The following is a 20,760-nucleotide window of genomic DNA, read 5'->3' as shown; positions in this document are numbered from 1 at the left end:
TGACCAGCTCAGTACAATAACGTTGAAATTAATACCTAACCTTGTTCCTGACCGTGGAAGAGTTCTACTTGTAACCTTCACGATCACCTGAAGCGCAGGTCAGTCTTGGGCCTCTGTCACAGGGTAGGCACAGAGAATGAAGTCACTTGCCCGAGATCACAAAGCTAGAACCTGCCTGGCCCAGGACTGCAATACAGGCAGTCAGCTCCTAAAGACCATTCAAAACTCTCTTAACTTAAAGGCCTCTGCAAAAACTCATTTGCACCCGATAGTCTATATGGGAGTGGAACACCTGCATTAAAGGGGCATCAAATGCCTGTAGCTGATTCTGAAGTGCTTTGTTCCCCACTCCCCAAAATGTATGTCTGCACGCCTCCCTCTGGGAAGATTAAGCAAACATGGCACAATGTTAACAAATGGTGATTCCAGGTGAATGACACATCATTCACTGTATGACTCATGCAGCTTTCCTGAAGGCGTGACATTTTCAGGATAAAAAGCTAGAAGAAAAAAGGGAAGGGGGCGGCATCATATCTCCTCGCCTACGTCAAAACACCCAGTGCTCCATGTGGCTTTGCAGGAGAGGTTTGCTTCCAGTCAAGTTTTCAGAAGAGGGATTCTAAGATTAAGTCAATATGTGTCAATGTTCTTAACACCAGACATTTTCTGGCCTACCATGAATTTCTGATCAATTTCTGAAATTACATGGGTGGAAGCTGGGTCCTCTGGAGAAAGCGTCTCTGCATTGTGGCCACTCACTTCTAGAGGAGCTAGAGTGTCTCAGGCCACCCCCTTGAGACCTAGGCATTTAAAACCCTTCTGCTCCTGCAAAGTTGTGTGAAAAGGACCTGGGGCCCCACCCTTCCAGGTCGTGTGTGCTTCTGTGGACCTGTCCACCTCATCCCCAGCCAGGATGGGCCCTGCCTGTCATTACCTCTCCATCAATGTACTTCTCCAGGCAGATGGCACAGTCGGACGTGGAGCTGCTGCTGAGTGTGTCCAGAGCTCCACAGCTCCCCTCCCGGCGCCCCTTACTCTTGGAGTTGAACTTTCTGGTTTCCATCTTCTCCAGAGCCTGTACAGCCAGCCTGTTCATGGAGTTCTGTGGCAGAATGTGTTAGGGTCTGTGTTAGGGTCCAGGACATATTTGTAGTGGTAGTCACCCCTAGAGCCATGGCACCCAATGCACGGGGACATGCGCTAGTCCTCTGTCAGACTTTTGACAAAATGTTAGAAATTAAGACTGCACAGATTTTTCAGACTCCTGAGTTGACTTGAACCCAGGCTCCTCCCACGTGGCAGTACCAGCAGAGATCTACTCTGCAAGACTCTGAGTTATTAACCTGCTCCGTGCCTTGGGTTCCTCCTCTTTACGCTGAAGAAAGCTCCGAGGGCAAATGAGACAATGAGCATGGGTGCCTGCCAAATGCAGCCACTGTTCTGTCGGGGTGATGGCCATTCACTTTGTGAGAAGGTGGTGATCCTCTCGACAGATTGCCTACCAACATCCACTGTCTCTCTCCTGAGGGGTCACGCAACATACGGGACAGTCTACATTCCCACTTACCCTCTCCATCAACCTCTACTCCCAAATCCTGCCTTCCTATGAGCACAGTGATATGGCAGCTGGGGCACAAAAGCGGCTACCCTGTTTACTGAGAACCGTCTGGAGAGCTTGGAAGATGCAGATTCAGATTCAGCAGGTCTGGGTATGGCCTGAGAGTCTGCATTTCTACTAAGCTCCCAGGTGACAACACTGGTGTCCAGATCATATCTGAAGAGCAAGGCTCTAGGGCTCTGTATTAACATTTAGACATTTCTTGAGAGAAGCTCCTAGATGGAAGCACTCCCAGTGCTCAGCCTTTGTGATTCTGGCCCTTTTAGAACAGAGAAGACATAGGGTGATAAGCTTTGCTCTCATTTTTCTCCATTTTTGCCACTCCCGGGTCACTGGCAAAGGGCCGCCGAGCTCAGGCCCCCACCCTGGCTTCCACTAGTGACAGGGCGGTGGGGATCTGCACTCACGGGCTGCTCGGGGGCATTACCTGACTGCGCCGCTGCTTCAGCTTGATTTTGACAAGGAGGATGAGGCAGACCAGGGAGACCACGACGAAGAATGCCAGGAAAATCCCCATATCAAAGTACTCAGTGGGTTGCTGGAACAGAACACAGACACACTGAGTCACAGGTCTCTTCTGCCTGTGACTTGTGTCAGCCCTGGTTGGGATAAGGTTGGGGCAACCTGAGTATGTTTCCCCTTGTTTGCAGGAAACACCTGGGGGTCTGCTCCACCCCAGGCAGTCCCTCATAGTGTGGCTAGGGGGAAGCGTGCAACAGTCTTGGCCAGGCCTCCTCACAGTCAAGAGAACTCCCACAGTAACGCCTAGCTCCCCATGGAATAGCGCAAAGTTTGCTGTAACTGGTAGGAGAGGTCCATCCAAATAAACACGAATATCGTATTTATGGGACAAAGGAGTGAGTGTCATGTTTTGAGGGAACAGTGATTACTAACCATGTAATTAATGGTTTACAGCAACTTAGAAAATTGTATGCTGCTTCCACAGATACCAGCTTCCACTACAGTGAGTCACATTTACCAAAGCGCTCGTTTTTCCTTTAAAAAGAAGCCAGCAAAGGCAGTTCTTCTGCAAATCCCTTCTACTTTGAGTTCTTATCTTTTCCTCGGGGCACACTGCCTCCAAAAACCTGGAAGCCACCTCATCTAGGACATGCGGTTAGCCAAGAGGAAGAGAGTTTTGCTAATTGAATGCTGCGGGTATCTAGATATTTTGTGTGAGCAAAAGGATCATCCTGTGTGTATCTGTGATAAGGTAATAAACCACATATATTTATAACCTGTCCCAGGTTCCCAGAATCTTCAGCCTGAGGTTTAGGCGGAAGATGCCAATGAAGAGTTACTGGCCAGCAGTGTCCCTTTGACACGCTCAAGAGAAGCCTTAACGCTATTCATCAACCGCCTAGAAGTCATAAACTTCAATCTCAGTAGAAAGTTAAGTGCTCCAGACTCAAATATAAGTTAGGGGTTTTCAATAATGCAATTATTGAAATGCAATTATTACCCTCCAGGAAGGAAGAAGTACAGGCTTTTTTCTTTAGTCTGGGTCAATGGAAGGAGGGAGACAAGGGAAGCCGGGTACTCTTTCCTTCGATCCTCCTCAGATTTTCAGAAGGAGGCAGGATGGGAAAAAAAAGAAAGACAGGAGGCTACCAAGAAGGAACACCAGATGGAAGAGATCAGAGACACCTTAGCACAAAATCATCTATTTCTGGAGGCACCTGGGTGGCTAAGTGGTTGGGTGTCTGCCTTTGGCTCAGGTAGTGATCCTGGGGTCCTGGGATCAAGTCCTGCAGTGGGCTCCCCACAGGGAGCTTGCTTCTCCCTCTGCCTCTGCCTCTCTCTCTCTATCTCTCATGAATAAATAAATAAAATCTTTTAAAAAATCATCTATTTATGGAAGGTCTTTTGGAGTCCTCTCTAAAGGAACATGGGTGGGGACGTGTGGGTGGCTTAGTTGGTTAAGCATCCAACTCTTGATTTTGGCTCAGGCCATGATCTCAGGGTGGTGAGATCGTGCTCTGTGTCAGGCTCTATGCTCAGCACAGAATCTACTTGAGACTCTCTCACTCTCCCTCTGACCCTCTCCCCATTCATGAACACTCTCTCTCAAACAAATAAAATCTTAAAAAATAATAAAGGTACACGGGTAACGTTTCTCCTTGGCCTCCAGCCTCATGTCTGATCTAAACTATAGGAACCTAGGCTATATCAGCATTTTAGACAGAAAGAAGACTGGAATAAAAGCCCAAAGGATGGGTGCCCGGATGAGTCTGGCCAGGGCTGACGGAGGCTTACTCGAGGAGGGCGGTGCTGAATCCTTGCTCGAGCTACTTTCTGTTTGTTGACAATGTTCATCAACTTGATGGCATCTGCACCCTTCACATACACCACTGGCCTCTTGAGCGGGTCTTCTGAGCCCTGGTTTAGCTGAGGAAGAAAAGACAGTTCTGGTTAAAAGACGTTCTTGCTTTAAGAAGCAAGAAAGAAGAGGAGAGGTTGAAGGAAAAGAATAGCTAATACCATTAGAAAATCCTGAAAGTCTTCAAGCATTATAGCCTTGGAGCTTCCAAAGGACAAGGCTGAGAATAAAGCCTGTTTTAGGACAGACTGGGCAGGCTGAAGGCCCAGAAGGGTCTCTGAAAATGCCCCCCAACCACTGACTTCCTGGCTTTTATCTCCTCTCAATGGCCTTGCTATGGAGTAGGAATGATGTCTAAACATGAGTTTCTAGTGCCAGCAGACAAGTGCAAAGCCCCGAAATGAGGGTGATGCCTGTGTGACAAGCCCAGCTAACTAAACGTGCTTCTCTTGGGGAGGCTGCCACACGGCGTGGCCCGAGGACTTTACCTGGTCAATAGCTTCGGGGTTTTCCGACACATCAAAGATGACCGCAGTGGCTCCCCGCTGCACTGCCCGCTTGGCCTGGCAGAGTTAAAAAGAAGAGGTTGGCACTCTTGGTCCTCTTACCTTTCCAAAGCTGGCCTTGGAAATCACACCTGTATTCGAATGCAGAAATCTGACAGTCACCAACTTCCGTGACTTTGGGCAAGTCACTAACTTGTCACTATAAAAAAGGGGACAATTCCACCTACATTGTACAGCTAATCTGAGAACCAGAGTTGTTAGACGAGGTGAAAATCAGTGCTTGATTCACCTTTGTCTTCCTATTTAGCCAAACATTAAAAACAAATCAACAACCTGCCCAGTCAGCACGAAGGTACTGGTTTCAGTATTTTCTGCTCTAAACACTGAGCCACTGGCAAACCAAAGTAGATGCCTTTGGTCCTTCTCTTGTGGTCCTTCTTCCTCCCTCTGTCAGCCAGCGCTGCAGTTAGGACAGCACACTGAGTATTTCCAAAGGAATCTCGAAATGGTCAATTTAAATAACTGACACAAGCCGAAGACCTTTGGAGATGCTGTCAGAGGAAAAAGCTATGAAAAAAAAAATGTAAATGGGGATTTAGAGCAGTTGGCTGCCAAACCTGGCTACACATCAAAAACCACTTGGGAAGTTTGTAAAGCAGATTTCCTGGCTTGAACCACAGAGACTGATTCAGCAGGGTTGGAGTGAGGCCCAGGAAACTGAGTTCTGGAAGTTTTTGGAGGGATTGGGATGATCCAACCACTTGGGGAACTATGGATCAGAGAGACACGATGAGACTGTTTTAGGAACAAATGTGAAAGGGGTGGGATTCTTTTTTGAGGGAGGATTCTTTCTATCCCAACAAATCTTCTAACGTCATGTTCAACTAAGCAGACAACAGGATAAAATCTGTGGAAGAACAAGACATAAGACCTAACCCTTGCTTTTAGGAACTGGAATCTTGTTAGAGAAGTTAGGAAACCTCTAAGTTTGGGGGTGGGGGGAGCGGTGAACAACAACAACAAAAATAAAACCCCAAACCTTCTATAAGATGGGAAAATAGTGGCTGGTGTTTAGAGATCAATTCCATGAACCAGAATGCTTGACGAAGAATACAATTTGAAGAATTCCTATTGAGAGAATAATCACTACAGGGAGGCAGCCTAAGGACGCTTCACTGATCCTAACTAGCTGACAAAGTGGCTGGACCAATGGCTTCTCAAGCCCACTAGAGGGCAGTCTTACCCCGCAGCTTTAACAAGACCATTCCCGTACCAGGCACCGAAGCAGCAGGACTGTCACATCCTCAGGGGCACTGCAAAGTCCCCAGCAACTAACTAGCTGAGCTGAGCCAAGCTGAGCCAGGGTGCCCTGGGTGTGTGCCACAGGAGCTGTCCTTCTGCCCCTGGGACTCCTCCGTGAACGGAGAATCCATGTATTTCAAGTCCCTTCTACCGCTTGTCCATCCCACCCCATTGCCTCACCAGCAAGCTGCAGACAGGAGTGACTCTCAGGAGCTATTCCTGGCTCTGCCTCTGACAAGCTGCCAATGGTGGGCAAGTCACTGAATCTGAGTCCCAGTCTCAGTTTCCCCACCTGTAAGAGGAGGAGGAAGCCTTCTGTGATTATCACTAGGGTCCCTTTCAATTCCTAATCTTGACCACTTAGCTGAGAGGCAGGGGGCTGTCCAGAGCCATGGGGTAAGGGTCACAGTGGCCCTATTACCCGCCTCCAGTGAGAGAGGAAATGATGGCACAGTGAGAAAGCTTGAGGTCATGTGGCATCACCTTCCTCCAGGAAACGATGGCACAGTGAGAAAGCCTGAGGCCATGTGGCATCACCTTCCTCCAAAAGGCTCTATAGGGACACAGACTCCCTTGCTGGAGGCCAACAGTTCATGGGCCCCAGAGTTAACAGTTAAGTTGGCGCTGTGTCTTCTACTCAGGTGATATCCTAGTCTTCACAATTCTTTCCTAGATGGAGAGGGGCCCCAAGTAAAAGCACCAAAAATGAAGTAATAAACAGGACCCCTTGTTCTTTTATTTGGCTTTCATTCCACCATCAAGTGCATCAACTAGCACCTGAGGGAATGTGCATTCAGACCCGTCCTGGTCAGGTGGAGGATGCTGGTGCAGGTGGAGAGCCTGACAGTGGCAGAAGAAAGGCTGCAGGACCTGCAGGAGTGCAGTGCTTCAGCCATGTGGCTGTTTCTGCTTCCAGGCTCCCCTGCTCCACAGGAACATGGAAGACTCAAGGACCTGGAGGTGGGGCATGACCCACCCAGGACAGGCACTTTTTAAAAGGCATTTTATTATTTTTTTTAAAGATTTATTTATTTTATGATAGACATAGAGAGAGAGAGAGAGAGAGAGAGAGACACAGGAGGAGGGAGAAGCAGGCTCCATGCCGGGAGCCCGACATGGGACTCGATCTGATCCCGGGACTCCAGGATCAGGCCCTGGGCCAAAGGCAGGCGCTAAACCGCTGAGCCACCCAGGGATCCCCAAAAGGCATTTTAAACAAAATCTAGGATGGTTGAAGGGTCTTCTGGTATCTATAGTAAAAACTGCAGGTCAAGAATAAGGTGCTTAAAACCCAATTAACATACCTATTTAACGGACTCTGACATGACCAAGTACAAATATTTTGAGAAAATGAGAATTCTCACAGTTGACTTACTTTAATGGAAGTTGCTATTAAATAAGTTCGTATTTCCTGCCCCTACCAGGACTAGTCAGGAGGGGAGTCAACCCAGGGTCCTGTTGAGAACTGGCCTGTCAGGAGCCAGCTCAGGATTTAAAATAGGCCATGAATAATCCAGATTTAGAAAATGACACATTTATTATACTATTCCCAAAGCAAATTAAAAAACAGAACACTACCTTGGTCACACTTTCCCTCTCGCCTCACATTTTCAGTTAAAAATAGAGGAGGCATATTCCTGAACCAGTCTTCACATCTAAGATCATTTCTTCGTTTTACCTACTCAAGCTTGGGCCCAAATATTCTTTTTTCTTTCTTTCTTCCAAGTAGGCTCCAGGTGGAGCCCAACATAGGGCTTGAGCTCACGACTCTGAGATCAAGACCTGAGCCGAGATCAAGAGCCAGATGCTTAACCAACTGAGCCACCAGGTGCCCACCCCCATCCCTGTCCCTGAATACTGTTTCAAAACAAATCTAAACCATAGATTGGGAGATTACATAGTTGGGAGATAGTGGTCTTGTGATCATCAGAAACTCTATAAAAGTCACAAAACTCTCAAGATAAGGCTGTTTCAAAGAAAGGATGGAAAAGACACAGCCTGGTGGATATGGCTAGATAAAGGTCATGGGTAAACCAGACTACTGTTACAGAAGGCAGTTACCCTTGAACTGTGTGCAGACTGGCACGGAAAGAAGGGCATGAGAAGGATGTGAAGGGCAGGAAGGCTTCCCCAAAGCAGCCCAAGGCCCTCCTTGCCATCACTGCCCTCTGCATGCCCTTCCCCCAGTCCCTCCCACACAACCCTCTTCACCTCTGCTGCCTCAGTCAGGCAAGGGCAGGTGGGCAGGTCAACACCAGCCAGCAGGTGACTAGAAGCCCAGTGCTAGAATGTGGAACCAAAGGTTGTCATGGTCCTTTATTTACCTTTCCAGGGCTGCAAGGCCCAAGGCTAGAATTTGTCCACAGCTACTGACACAAATATCAAAAATGCAAACATCTGCACACTTACTTACATTTTGCAAAGTACAAATTTCAAGCCCCGGGACACAGGGTCCTACTGTGGTTGGCACTTACTACAATGCAAGTCTCCTATGGTTATTCAATAAATGTTTATTCTGAGTGAAAGAAAGCCTGCCTAGCACCATTCTCTTGGGTTGCTGCTCCCTGAATGTGGATGTGGTTTTTCCCTACGGAAAGCGCTTCTATCAATATGTTTGAGTCTCGAATTTCCAGACGGGAATAAGGCATTCAGATGAGAACAGTTCCCACTACTACCTTGAACTCAAAGCCTCCAGACTGCTTTAGTTTCAATTAACTTCTAGAATTCCTATCAGGAATGGATCTGGCACCCTCCCCAGTGTGTGCAGTCACACCCAGACTTGGTTACTCCCAGCAGCCCTTGGGCACAGACTCCATTTTTCATCATTGTTTATGTTTGTCTAGCACTGGATGTGGTGGACTCAGTGCCTAATATTATGGGAAATCTCTCACAGAATATTATCTTAATCGAAAATAACCCAATGATGACAAAAAAAGCTTTGTCCCAAACTCCTGACCACATGATAACCAAGGAAACTGGATGGTTAATGCTGATATGAAGACCTGTGTCTTCAACCTCTTATAGGAAATCCTGATATTTGGGGGCTCCAAGGCGGCTTTTTTTTTCTTTTTTTGATTTTGTGTTTGGTGGGGTTTTTTTTTTACACTTATCATAAACTTCCAACAAGTCATTAAAAGTTCCTTGTAGACATCTTTAAAGCTGTGAAATACCCATTCACATACTCTACTTACTCATGTATTTTTGATATTTGAACTATTCCAGTTTTTTACTATAATAATTAATGCTACATTGAACAAATTGTGGCTTACATTTCAAATTTCCTTAGAAGGGAGGAGGCCCAGGGCCAAAAAATATGAAGATTATAGTAAGAGTAATAATACAATCCACATAGGCTTTTAATTCCCCTCCTTTTAAACCCACTCAATTCTTAATTTATCTGTAGTGACAAAATAGAATGGTGCAGAAATTACAAGAAAAATTTGTCAACACATTTAACTTCTGGGTAAAGTGACCTGTGGTGAGCTGGCTAGGAGAAGGAAGTCAGTTTGAGAGTAACTCTCTGCATATACTTCATATGCAGAAAGATACTCCAGTGTGAACTACCATGTGTTGATCATACCTACAGATTCTTCAAGGTCAAGTTCATGTGCCACCCCTCCCATAAGACAGGTTTTTCTCTACAGCTTAATGCAGCTCTTATCCCTCTCTGGGTCCTAATATTTCTAAGGATTTCTCTTCTGCCACTTACGACTTTCTATGATGCATCTTCCTCTCAAATATAACAATCTTTCATGTTTGTTATTTATAAAAGTAAAATGTGCTTACTGTGAACACTTTTAAATAATTTAGAAACTAAAAGCAAAAAGTAACTGACCTATTACCCCCAATATCCCAAGCTTTATTTATAACATTAACAGTGTGGGTTTACGTTTTATCTTTCCATGTTGTTTTTTTAAATCCATATATTGGCAAGAATAAAATGCATATATTTACTTATATATCAAAATTCACTTAAAAATAAATTATATATACATACTGTTCTGTACCTCCCCCACCTTAACTCAACAATTTATTCAACAATATTATATAGATTTGTATTTAAAAATGTCATTCTTCTTACCAGCTACATATATTATTTCATTATATGGAATATTCCATATTATATTGGAATTCCATTATATGCAATAATCTATTATATGGAATAATTTTATGGTTGTACTTGAGCTTAAAACCATCTCCCTGATAGGCATTAAGCAGATTTCTACATTTTCTCTATTATAAACAGTGCCATATTGATATTCTCATACTCACATCCTGGTGGCATCTATCATTAATAAATAGCTACAAGTATTCTTGCTTAGTCAAAGGGTATAGACATCTTACATATAAATGGCTGGCCTGGGTGCTGGGCTAGCCTGCCTCAGAGTCTAAAAGAGCCAGGAGGTGGATCTCACTGACCAGTTTGTGTGCCCCATAAAGTCTCACAAAGCAGATTGCCCTGGGCATGGTTCATACTCAACAAATTAACATAGTAGGTGGGAACAGAGTTTAATTCTATTTGTAGTGCCATGTATTCATTTATTTGTTAACAGTAGTAATTAACCAGTTACTATGTGTGCCAGGCCCTGGGGATACGTTCAGCAGGAAGCAGCAAGTGGCAGATCCCTGTCCTCATAAAGCGTACATTCTGCAAGGAATGCAGGTGCAGCCCTCTCTGAAGAGGGCTGGGGAGTCACAAGGAATAGTCTGTGTATTTCATTCCAAGGGCAAATGGGGTAAAAAATTTTGAATATGGGCTCAGCTATCTCATGTCTCTACTGCAGCTTTTCCCAAAGTATATATCACAGGATGAGATTTTCTTGGTCAGTGTCCTTAGAGAAATGCTGCATATTCCAGAGTGACCCCTGACATTGACAGGGCACATTAGTGTGCTAGAGGCTCTTATCTACCTGGGATCTCCCATTTTTTTGGATACAGAATCCTTTTGCAGCAACTCCTGTCCATACCCTCCCTTCTCTAGAAGATGTTCTGGAACCCACTGCTCCACGGTGGGTGGTACGCCAATGAGAGAGGAATACCGCTCCTTATTCATGGCCCTGCTCTCTAAGGTACAGGTAAGGTAGAAGGCTGAGGATATGCCAGAGATCTCCATTTTGAGCTGGAAGACAAGTAGAGAGAATACACACTGCAATCTAAATGAGATGGTTACTGGTATGAAAACATCCAATTACATAGTTCAGTTTGACAACTACTTAAGAGGTCCAACTGTGTGCCGGACGTCCCTAAGAAAGATTCAAGATGAGACCTTCTAGAAGTGCCTGTCATTACACACTTGCTGCTGCCCTGGCAGAAGAGATCCTGCTTAGAAAGGAGATCAGAGTGTGGAGATCTCTTTTTACCCAAGAGAGCATTCACTTGCAGCTCTCCTCCAATACATTCATAGAGCAGTGTGACCCAAAGTGGCAGAAACCATTACTGTGGAGAACCCCAAATGGCACCAGAGTCCCAGGGCATGGTTCCTAGGACTTGGCATCAGCATTCTGCTTCAATGCAGGTCCTCAAGTTCCTTCTGTGGCTATTTCCAAAGTAGAGCACACTGTCCTGGGCATCTGTGGGCCATTTCTTGCTCAGGCTAATACGGATGCCTGGGGTCTTGCTGTAGGCCTACCCTTTATCTAATCCCTACCTTTCTAGAACCTAGGCTTCCAGGGGCCAAGCTAAACCTTTGCCCTCACCTCTACACTCAACTGCTTACCAAGTTTTGCTGATTCCATCTTCCAAATTCATCCATTGTTTTTCCATCTCCATTGCTGCCCCCCTGTCCAGGACACCTGACTTCTCAACATGAGTCACAACATTTGCCCATGGGGGTTCCCTAGCCCATCCCAGCTGCCCCTTCCGCCCCAGTGTGGTCTCTACCCAGCAGCAGAGGGGCCTTTCTAAATCACAGCTCTGACCTGTACCACTCTCCTCCAATAACTGTGTTGCTGTTAGGGTAGGCCGTGACCTCCCCACTGCTGATGGCAAACTCCATGCTCCGACCCCCAAGTCTAACTGGGCTGACCTTCTAGTTCTCTGATGGCCTGCGTCCTTGCTGCTGAGGAACACACTACCTCCCCCATACCAGCTAGCCTTTACCTCTGCTAAAACTTTTGTCAATTTAGGTGCTATTCCCTCCACACTGCCACTGCCTGAGGCCTGACCGTGCCCACCATTGGAGCTCTTATGACATCATGCTCTAATTGTTTACTCAAAGTGCCTCCTCACTAGATAGAGGGCGGCCAATGTGTCAGACTTCTTTCCTGCCGAATTCCCAGAATCCAGCAAAGGGCCTGGCACAGGGTAAATGGCCAAGAAATGTTTGTTGATTAACCTAAAAAGATCAGCTTTTGCCCTCGGGGTTAGCATCAAACACTGGAGTCCCTGGTACTCCAAGCACAGACTGTAGCTCGGCTCTTGGCCACCTGATCTCCCGTCTCCTTTGACTCTTAAAATTGAGAAAGGTCTGTTCTCCTTGGAACTCGAGGTTCTGTGTATTTGACACTTTCAGGATTTGGTTTATTAACTGCAGGCACATCTTCTGCTGCAGCGTGCTGGGCCTCCTACTGGCGGTTAGTTCTAATGCTGCCGTTGTCTCTGGGAAGCCTTGACTGCAGCGGCTCTGCCTCACCATGGATATTTATCAGGCCCCAGGCCTCTGTGTGAACACATCTCTGATGTCGAAGCTCTTAGAAAACAAGACTGAGCGCCTGCACTGTTTGTTCCTTCCACTCTCTGGAGGAATGCAAGCTCCTTTTAGAACTCTGACCAAAGGAAAACTCTCACCAAATGACTACCCTTGGGCAAATCCACAGGAACAGATGGCATGAAATGCAGCTTTTCACAGTTTCCTCCCATTATCACTCAGGGGACCTTGGCTTTTCTTCAGCCTAAGAGACTCCTGGAGCCTACGGAACCCCTTGAAACCTGTGGGGAAAGATGGCCTGCACCAAATGGAACTGGTCTTGGGAAAGTGAGCCAGTCAGCCTTCGCCACCTAGTGCGAAGACCGGAAGCTTGGCTTTTTAGGGGAAACTGGTGGCAGATTCCAAACTCCCAAACTCAATGATGGCCTCATTTGGGGCAATGAGACCAAAGCACAGGCTTCAGACACACATGTGCCTAAGGCTTGAGCCTCAGGCATATCATTGCCAGGAATGCTGGGTGCCAGGAATAAGCCTGGCGCATGCTGCCACTGCCGCAGGGCCTGCTCTGTGGTCAGGGAGGGACAGGGACTGTGAACACGGATGGAGACCCAACCAGCCAATCCCAGAGACTGGCCATGCCTGACACCCACCTGTGTCTCTTGGCTGGTCCTACTGCAGTCCAAACAGGCACCACTCAATGGGTCCCTCTATGCCCCGCCCTCTAGAGGCCACTAAGAGGATTTTAAACCCTCCCTCCTCATTTTTTCCTTTGCACTCCCCCCTTCACTTAGTAGTGACCACCCAGGCACCAGGCTCTTGATCATTCTGGTCAGCTGCTGTTCCCTGAAGCATGAGTCACTGCTCCACAGGGGATACTCTTGCCAGGCAAGGGGGCTCGCAAGGCCGGTCTCACCAGTGCCCTGTTTTCCTACAGAAACCTTTCATTCCATAGGAAATGAGGTCACACACCAGAGCACATGGGCAACCGGTGAGAAAATACCGGTGCCAAGAAGGGGGCGGGTGTCAGAAGTGCGGAGGGAAACGACCCTAACACCCACAAACCACCAGAGCAATCACCTGCCGCTCTGGGGTAGGGTAGGGAGGAAGGGGTGCACCTAGCTTAAAAAAGAACCTGCTTTCTTTAAAGTGTATGCAACATAAATGATTTTACCAAACCAAACTTGGAGAGTGGTTAGCTAGTTTCCTGTCATGATTCGGAGCCCCTAATCCATAGCCTGAAGGAGATGGGCAGACAAAACGGCCCCATGGGTGAAGAGGGGCGGGGCGGGGCGCCTGGGCAGCCACGCAGGCTCACTTTCCCCGAGTGGGAGAGGAGGTGGGTGGGGGTGTGGGGTGGGGGTGCGGGTGGGTGGCGCAGCTCTGCCCTGCCCGCTCCGCCCGGCTCCTCGCTCCAGGGCTTGGCTGCAGCCCGGCCTGACCTTCCAGGTTTCGCTGGCAGGAGATCAAAGTGCCAAAGCCACAAACACAGCTCAGAACTCAGAGGCCCCCGAGGCCCTCCCCCAGGGCCCCTCCTCCCCTCCACCCTCCGGCTTCAACCCCCGCCCCCCAGCCCTGCTTCTCCACGCCTTCCCACAGGGTCCCTCCCTCTCTGCTTCCCCACGCTCCCCCCTCCCCACCCAGTGGGGGCTGGCCTTTGGGGGGCGGGCTCCCATCCGGCCTTCGCTGACCCTACCAGGCCGGCAGCGCCCCTCCCCATCGGGGGAAGGTATTTCTCGCCATAATTAAAGTCATTAAGCCTCCAAAGGCTCCTGTCGGCTGCTGGTTCTGAGCTAGAGAAGGAAGATGATGCATTTTAAGTCCTAGTTAAGATTATGCTGATCTATTTAGGAGGCATGTAGCAGCGAGAATTCAGCGGTTAAGTTAGTGGTTAAGGCTGCCTAAATTTAAATAGTGTTATTTATTCTCAAAATATGTAGCAGCCCCACTTAATTTCTCCTAATTAAAGGAACCGACAGAAAAGGCTGGAGTCCGTGGCCATGTCACGGCGCCATTGCACAGGTTGGTACCCTTTTCACAATCAGAAAATACTGGGTTCAAACGGAAATGCATTACCCCAGATCTTAATCTTAAACATAGACATTTAGACCAGTTCCAAGAAACACAATGATCCTCTTTGTTTTAACACCTGACAAGGAGCACCAAAAACCCAGGAAGCCTGTCCACACCCTCCTTCCCATGGCCACTGCTGGGTGATTGGATGTTATGGAAAAACTGTCTGCAGTTGGGTTGTTTCATGAGATGTCTCTGCCTGGCACAGAAACTTTTGGAAGAGCTTGTGAGCTGCTATCTTGGGTTGAGTTTCCAAGAAGTCCCATTTCAGGGCCAAAGTCAGCAACTAGAAACTTTAAAAAGGACCACCCCCTTCTCTGCATATGACAGGTTAATACTTGTTATTAAACAAGTGTTAATTAGGTGGCGTACTTGGGCTTCACCAGGAACGGTGCCTCCAAAGTCTGAAGACGGACCCTCAGCCTCCCCTCTGCTAGGAGGGATGGAGGACAGGCTCTCTGAGGGCGAGCGCCGAGCTCCTGGCTACCTCAGCCATCAGCCATCAAGCAGGGCAGACTTGGTTCTCATCAGTGGCCCATGGAGGAGGCAACTGGGAAGACTGAAAAAATAACCATGCCGGGGCCCTGCTCCTAGAGATGATTACTTCATCTCTGTGGAATGGAACCCCGGCAGCAATATTTTTCCAAAAGTTTCCCAGTTAGTTTTAAAATTCAGGTAAGGCTGAGAACCGCTGAGCCCAAGCTGCAGGAAGCTTCCGGATGACTGTCAAATGTGCATTCTGGGGCCCCTCACCTGGTTCACTTGGATTGGTGTAGGTTCAGAAGCTATCTCACCAGCACTGGGGCAATGCCTACCATGGGGCAAAGGAAAAGTGTCTGAGCATTCCTGCGTTAGATGGTAAACTGAGGGCAGCCTGGGTGGCTCAGCAGTTTAGCGCCACCTTTGGCCCAGGGTGTGATCCTGGAGACCCAGGATGGAGTCCCACGTCGGGCTCCCTGCATGGAGCCTGCTTCTCCCTCTGCCTGTGTCTCTGCTTCTCTGTGTCTCTCATGAATAAATAAAATCTTAAAAAAAAAAAAAGAAAAGATGGTAAACTGAAAAACAAGATTATTCTGATTATATGCTTTTCTTATTTGTATTAGGAGGAAGAGAATCTGGATGAAAGAATTTTTGCATGTCTGAGGCAGGCTTGCTCCTAACATTTGTGGGGCTTGGGACAGGAACCAACAAATCATGAAATAAATTATATGCTACCCTTCTATCTTTATATACACCTTCATAAAGACCTGAAAGGTCACATTCAAGTGACATTTCTTTAATTCTCTAGGCTTCCTCATCTGTGGAGAAAGCAGATTCCTGACCCACTCTGTATTTTGAGAGGGCTTGTATACATATAAGTAACCCCCCCAGCCTCAAGGCCAAGGTCTGGCCACCCTCTTTGGGAAGAGGGGTGTGCTCCCAGGGCAGTCTGCCCCCAGGTGGGTGGTCCTGGAGAAGAGGTCTACCAGATTCTGGAAGCCAGCACTGACTCCTTTTGGGCGAATTCGGGATCCTGGGAATGATTGAAAAGGGGGCTCCCCCTTGGACTCCTCACCTGTTGGCCAGAAGCTTTAGAAGCAGGGCCTTTCTTACCTGGTCTCTGGACAGTATTGGCCCAAAGCATCATATTCCAAGAAGGGAAAGTAGGCAAAGTACCTATTATGTACCAGGCAAGGCAGTAGATACTTTCAAACAGCATGCTGAGTCCACACAGCAACTCTGCAGCAGAGAAGCTGTTGACTCCCATTTTATAGCTGGAGGCTCAGAGGTTACACCTCCCAAAGTCATGATGTAGGGAGCTGACATGTGACCGCATCCTCTCTCTGAAATCCCAGGCTACAGAAATACTCTTGTTATCCTAGGGGTTTCCATAATCAAGTGTGATAGAGATGTGGTTCATATCTATCAACAGGAATGTTGAAACTCCAAGTATTCCATTAATAACTTATGAATTGTACTTCCCAATCCTATAAGGAATTCCAGATGGCTCTTATCCTAACCCACTTGGACTACGTCGTCTTTGAAACTCCCTTTCCAAATGTCTTGCAGCCCGTATAGTCGACATAAAGAGGGGTGGCAGGCTGGAAAATTCTACTTTTGTACGGGGTTAGCTGCTTGAAAGCTCATGCTTATTTTTGTCAGAGGGGCTATTTCATTCAAGGGAGTTATATCTGTTGCTGTTTTAGCCAATGCAACCTCACAACAATACCACTTTCACTCCATATACTTCTTAAGGATCTACCAAGGTGGTTTCAGAATAGTCCCCCATGTGCCCTGTTGTATTGCGTCCTTGAATCTATGACTTTTTGTTAGAATTTCAGAATGATACAGTTTCATTATCTCTTAACTTCACATCAAAATCATTTATAACAGCAAAAGAACCAAATCTCTCCCAGTCTCTAGAGAAGGGCAGAGTCCCAAGCCCTTCACCCTCACCCCAGCTCCCTCCTCAGTCACACTATTCTTATCTGGGTGCAATCAGTTTGATGACACCTCCCAGCCAAGGTGGCCTTAAGGAAGAATACAGCCTGAAGGGGACCTGTGAATGGATGGGCCAACCTTCTTTTTAGCATTGCCAAGGAGCAAGGAGAGGGGGAGGAGCTGTCACTTCATACAGCTTGAGCTGAAATCCTGGCTCACCTTGCCATCTCTGTGACTGTGAGCAGACCTGATAGTCTTTCTGTGCCTCCGTGTGTTCAATGGGGATAACGCTAAGAGGACACATTTTCACAGATGTTGAGAGATGTTAGGAGACTAGGTAAGAACATGCCCAGCATATTTAGGCCCCATCTCCCTCCTTGGACATGACACATATGCTTTGTGCATCTCTTTTGGGCACCTGCCCTTCCCTTGACTATCTACATACAAGATTCTTCTCTTCTCCAGGAAAGAGAGCCTAAATGCCCTGCTTGATCTTCCTGCAGGCCCAGTTCCCACATGGAGCAGCAGGCACTCAAAAGTCACAGTGACTCTACCTTCTGAAGGGTTCTGGAAGCTGATGTGCATATCATACACACAGGAACATCACAGTTTAGGGCAAGAAATGATGCCATGGCATAAAATAGGCAGAAGGCAGACAGTGGCTGTCAGCCCAGCCTGGGGAGCTTTTTAGAACTACAGCGGCAGACCCCTCCCTAGAGACTGAGGGGCAATGGGCTGGAGATGAATCTGGCTCTGCAGGTTTGAAAGCTCTCTGGGGGGATCCCTGGGTGGCTCAGTGGTGGTTTCACACGCCTGCGCCTTTGGCCCAGGGCGCGATCCTGGGGCCCCGGGATCGAGTCCCACGTCGGGCTCCTGGCATGGATGGAGCCTGCTTCTCCCTCTGCCTGTGTCTCTGCGCCTCTCTCTCTCTCTCTATCATAAATAATAAAAAAAAATAAATCTTAAAAAAAAAATCTGAAAGCTCTCTGGGTTGATTCTTAGGCACAGCCAAGATAACCACAGAGACTAAGATCCTAAGGAGGTCAGAGGAGAGAAGGTGGCAGGGAGTGTGCTTCTTAACCATAACTCCTCATTCCCTTGTGCCTCCCCTTCCAGAATTGCCAGATTCCTTTCTCAGTTACACTATTTGGTTTCTAGAAACCCATTTATGCCATTTTAACTCAGATGTCAGGAAAGTCCTCGTTAAAAAGAAGAATACACTTCAAGGCAATAAACAATTTAGCTCCTTGTGATTTCTGGCTATGAGAATGATACCGCCTTCCCCCAGAGCAGGAACCTAGGTCCTTCACAATCAAAGGTCTTGGGAGCAGTGACTATCCCAAGCACCCTTGGTCACCAGCCCCTAGACCGGCCTGGAACCCAGAAGGCAGCAAATGCCGTGGAGGTACAGATGCTGGGGAAAGGGCTGTGGGCACAAGAGCAATTCTCTATCCCATATGGGGCAAGCTTTTGGGGCTCACAGTAGAGGTCCTCCTTTGGCTTCTACTCCACAGGTGTCGTAGGGCCTCAGACATGGGCCTCCACCCTCTGGCAAGACAGAGCAACAGAATGCAAATTCTAGAAGTGTCTTCTGCGATAACAGAATGATACAAGTTCTAAAAGACCTGAATCCCGAGGACCCCATTTTCAATTTTAAGTCCTGTTCTTCTTCACGAAACACATGCTTTCTTCAAGTAAGCCCTCAAACACACTCTGAATGAAGTTAACCAAGTCACAGTACTTGGATGCTAATTGTCAACTAATATCCCCTTCTCTGCCAATAAGTCATGATAGCTTCTGCCATTAGGAACAATTCTAGTGACAGAGCCTGGGGGTGTGGTGGAGAAGGGACACAAGATGTAACAGTGGAGATCATGTGTTAGGCTGTAAAACATAATAGGAGTTAAACCCAGAAAGGCCTCATTTTAAGGTCTAACTAAAAGAACAAGTCCTATAATCCCATTTCTATAGGTCAGCAAGCTGAAAGCCATGTTGAAACTCTCATTTCTTCCAAATGCATTCTAGTCTTAATGCTCAATAGTCATCACAACGGTGGTGATGATGGAAGGGGAAGGAGAAAAGCTGACTAGGCTTGGCTCAAGGTGGCCCTCCTTGAGCCAAGAAAGGACAAGAGGTCAAGGGAAAGGATGCTTTTGGGCATCCCCACCAGGAGCAGCAGCTATAGTACTCCTACTCCTAGATTCGTAGTCCCATCCACATCCCTGTGTTTGGGCTGCAGAACAAAAGGGGGTTGGGGGGGGTGTGCATCTGTGCCCATGCAGAGCCACCAATCTATTGACTTAGAGAAATGGAGTTAGGCCATTTCAAGCAAGGAAAACAAATGAATCCAGAGCTCGGCTGTGTGGGGCTGCCTTGAAGGGTACTCCAGTCAAATCTGGAATAGATGAGCTTGGATGGGGGTGTGTATGTTATGGACTGGTGTGGTCAGGAAGGGCTTCATGGAGACTAAGCTACCCAAATGTGGAAGAAGGGAAGGCTGGCCAGGACCTGGGCACACAAGGGTGCTGGCTGAGGCTGCAGACCCTGCAGGCACAACAAGCACCACAAAGTGAAGAGGTTCACAAAAGGCAATGCTTGGTTACATAGAGACTGCACATCACAGTCCACTCACAAGGCCATCTATAAACACTGACCACTGTTTTTATTTTTTATTTTTTATTTTTTTTTTAAACTAATTTTTTTTTAATTTTTTTTTTTATTTATTTATGATAGGCACACAGTGAGAGAGAGAGAGGCAGAGACACAGGCAGAGGGAGAAGCAGGCTCCATGCACCGGGAGCCCGACGTGGGATTCGATCCCGGGTCTTCAGGATCGCGCCCTGGGCCAAAGGCAGGCGCCAAACCGCTGCGCCACCCAGGGATCCCTGACCACTGTTTTTATTAACCAATCTTTCCCTTGGTGGCAATCAGCATGCCCACAGGTTAGTTTCTGGTACACAGCACAGCATCTATGCACAGCCCCTATGGTTTACTGACATATTTAGATCACTGACCAAAACTTCACTTTCTCTAGAAGGGGGTTCCCTGACTCCCACAATAAGATTCATTTGAGTGGTTATGTACTTCCAGGCCAAACACCTAATTTGGCAGTCTTTCTTAGGCTTTATTAATTTAACACACATTTGTTGGACACCTATCATGATGGTAAAATTGTATGCTAAAAAGACTCATCATAGATCTAGTTCTTCTTTTCAAGGAGTACTAGTAGTCACGGTAGGGACCTGCATGCACAGCAAGAAATATTCCTTGAATGAAGGAAAAGAGAGGAGGAGGAGGAGGAGGAGGAGGAGGAGGAGGAGGAGGAGGAGGAGGAGGAGGAGGAAAAAAGGTGCCTGCTGACAGGGTCCTCATGTCTCCACTTTATGTCAGACCTCACTCATCACTCTATGGATGGCACACCTCAGCAGTGTGGGCATGCTGCCTTGGAACACTCACTTAGCAAATGCTAGAACATCTACTCCGCACAGACACTCATATCCAACTACAAATGTATGTGCAATTATTATTTCAAGAAGGCAGATTAATTTTAAAGTATAGTTTGATAACCTTTAACAGTGCAGAAAATTGAAAAACCCAGTTAATGACTTTAAAAGTCCTTAGGATGAAAGAGACCAAAGGGACCAGGAGCCACAGAAGGTGGAGTTGGGCTGGATCACTTCCTTTGGTCAATAACAGGTCTATGACTATGTCATTAAGAAAAGGACTTCTTGCAAAGGAACAGCTTAATCCCAGGAAAAGGAAAGAGTAAAAAGGTTACATTAAGGGAATCAGGGATAATCTCTATCAATTACCCAGAGCCTTTCCTGTTGGGGAAGTCTCAAAAGAAGAACAGGAAAAGAGCTGGGTCATGATCCAG

At 47.2% G+C, this 20,760-nt stretch overlaps 1 protein-coding gene across 3 annotated transcripts in view; it reads right to left on the bottom strand.

Annotated features, from left to right (window-relative positions):
• The window catches only part of ZNRF3 (zinc and ring finger 3), a 158,124-nt gene that overhangs the window by 8,715 nt on the left and 128,649 nt on the right, over positions 1 to 20,760 (bottom strand). For 2 of the 3 annotated variants that reach the window (XM_038575543.1, XM_038575544.1), the window contains exons 3-6: positions 4,427 to 4,501; positions 3,875 to 4,006; positions 2,046 to 2,156; positions 935 to 1,102 (exon numbers count right to left, since the gene is read on the bottom strand). In XM_038575543.1, coding sequence (XP_038431471.1) covers positions 935 to 1,102; positions 2,046 to 2,156; positions 3,875 to 4,006; positions 4,427 to 4,501 — 486 coding nt within the window. Of the gene's footprint in view, positions 1 to 934; positions 1,103 to 2,045; positions 2,157 to 3,874; positions 4,007 to 4,426; positions 4,502 to 11,462; positions 11,913 to 20,760 lie in introns of those variants that run through there. The other variant, XM_038575545.1, reaches the window with a different exon arrangement.

This window comes from Canis lupus, chromosome 26 (genome assembly GCF_011100685.1).
Source record: "Canis lupus familiaris isolate Mischka breed German Shepherd chromosome 26, alternate assembly UU_Cfam_GSD_1.0, whole genome shotgun sequence".
NCBI lineage: Eukaryota > Metazoa > Chordata > Mammalia > Carnivora > Canidae > Canis > Canis lupus.
Note: the sequence above shows the minus strand (reverse complement) of the source record. Positions and strands in the feature narration are given on the sequence as shown.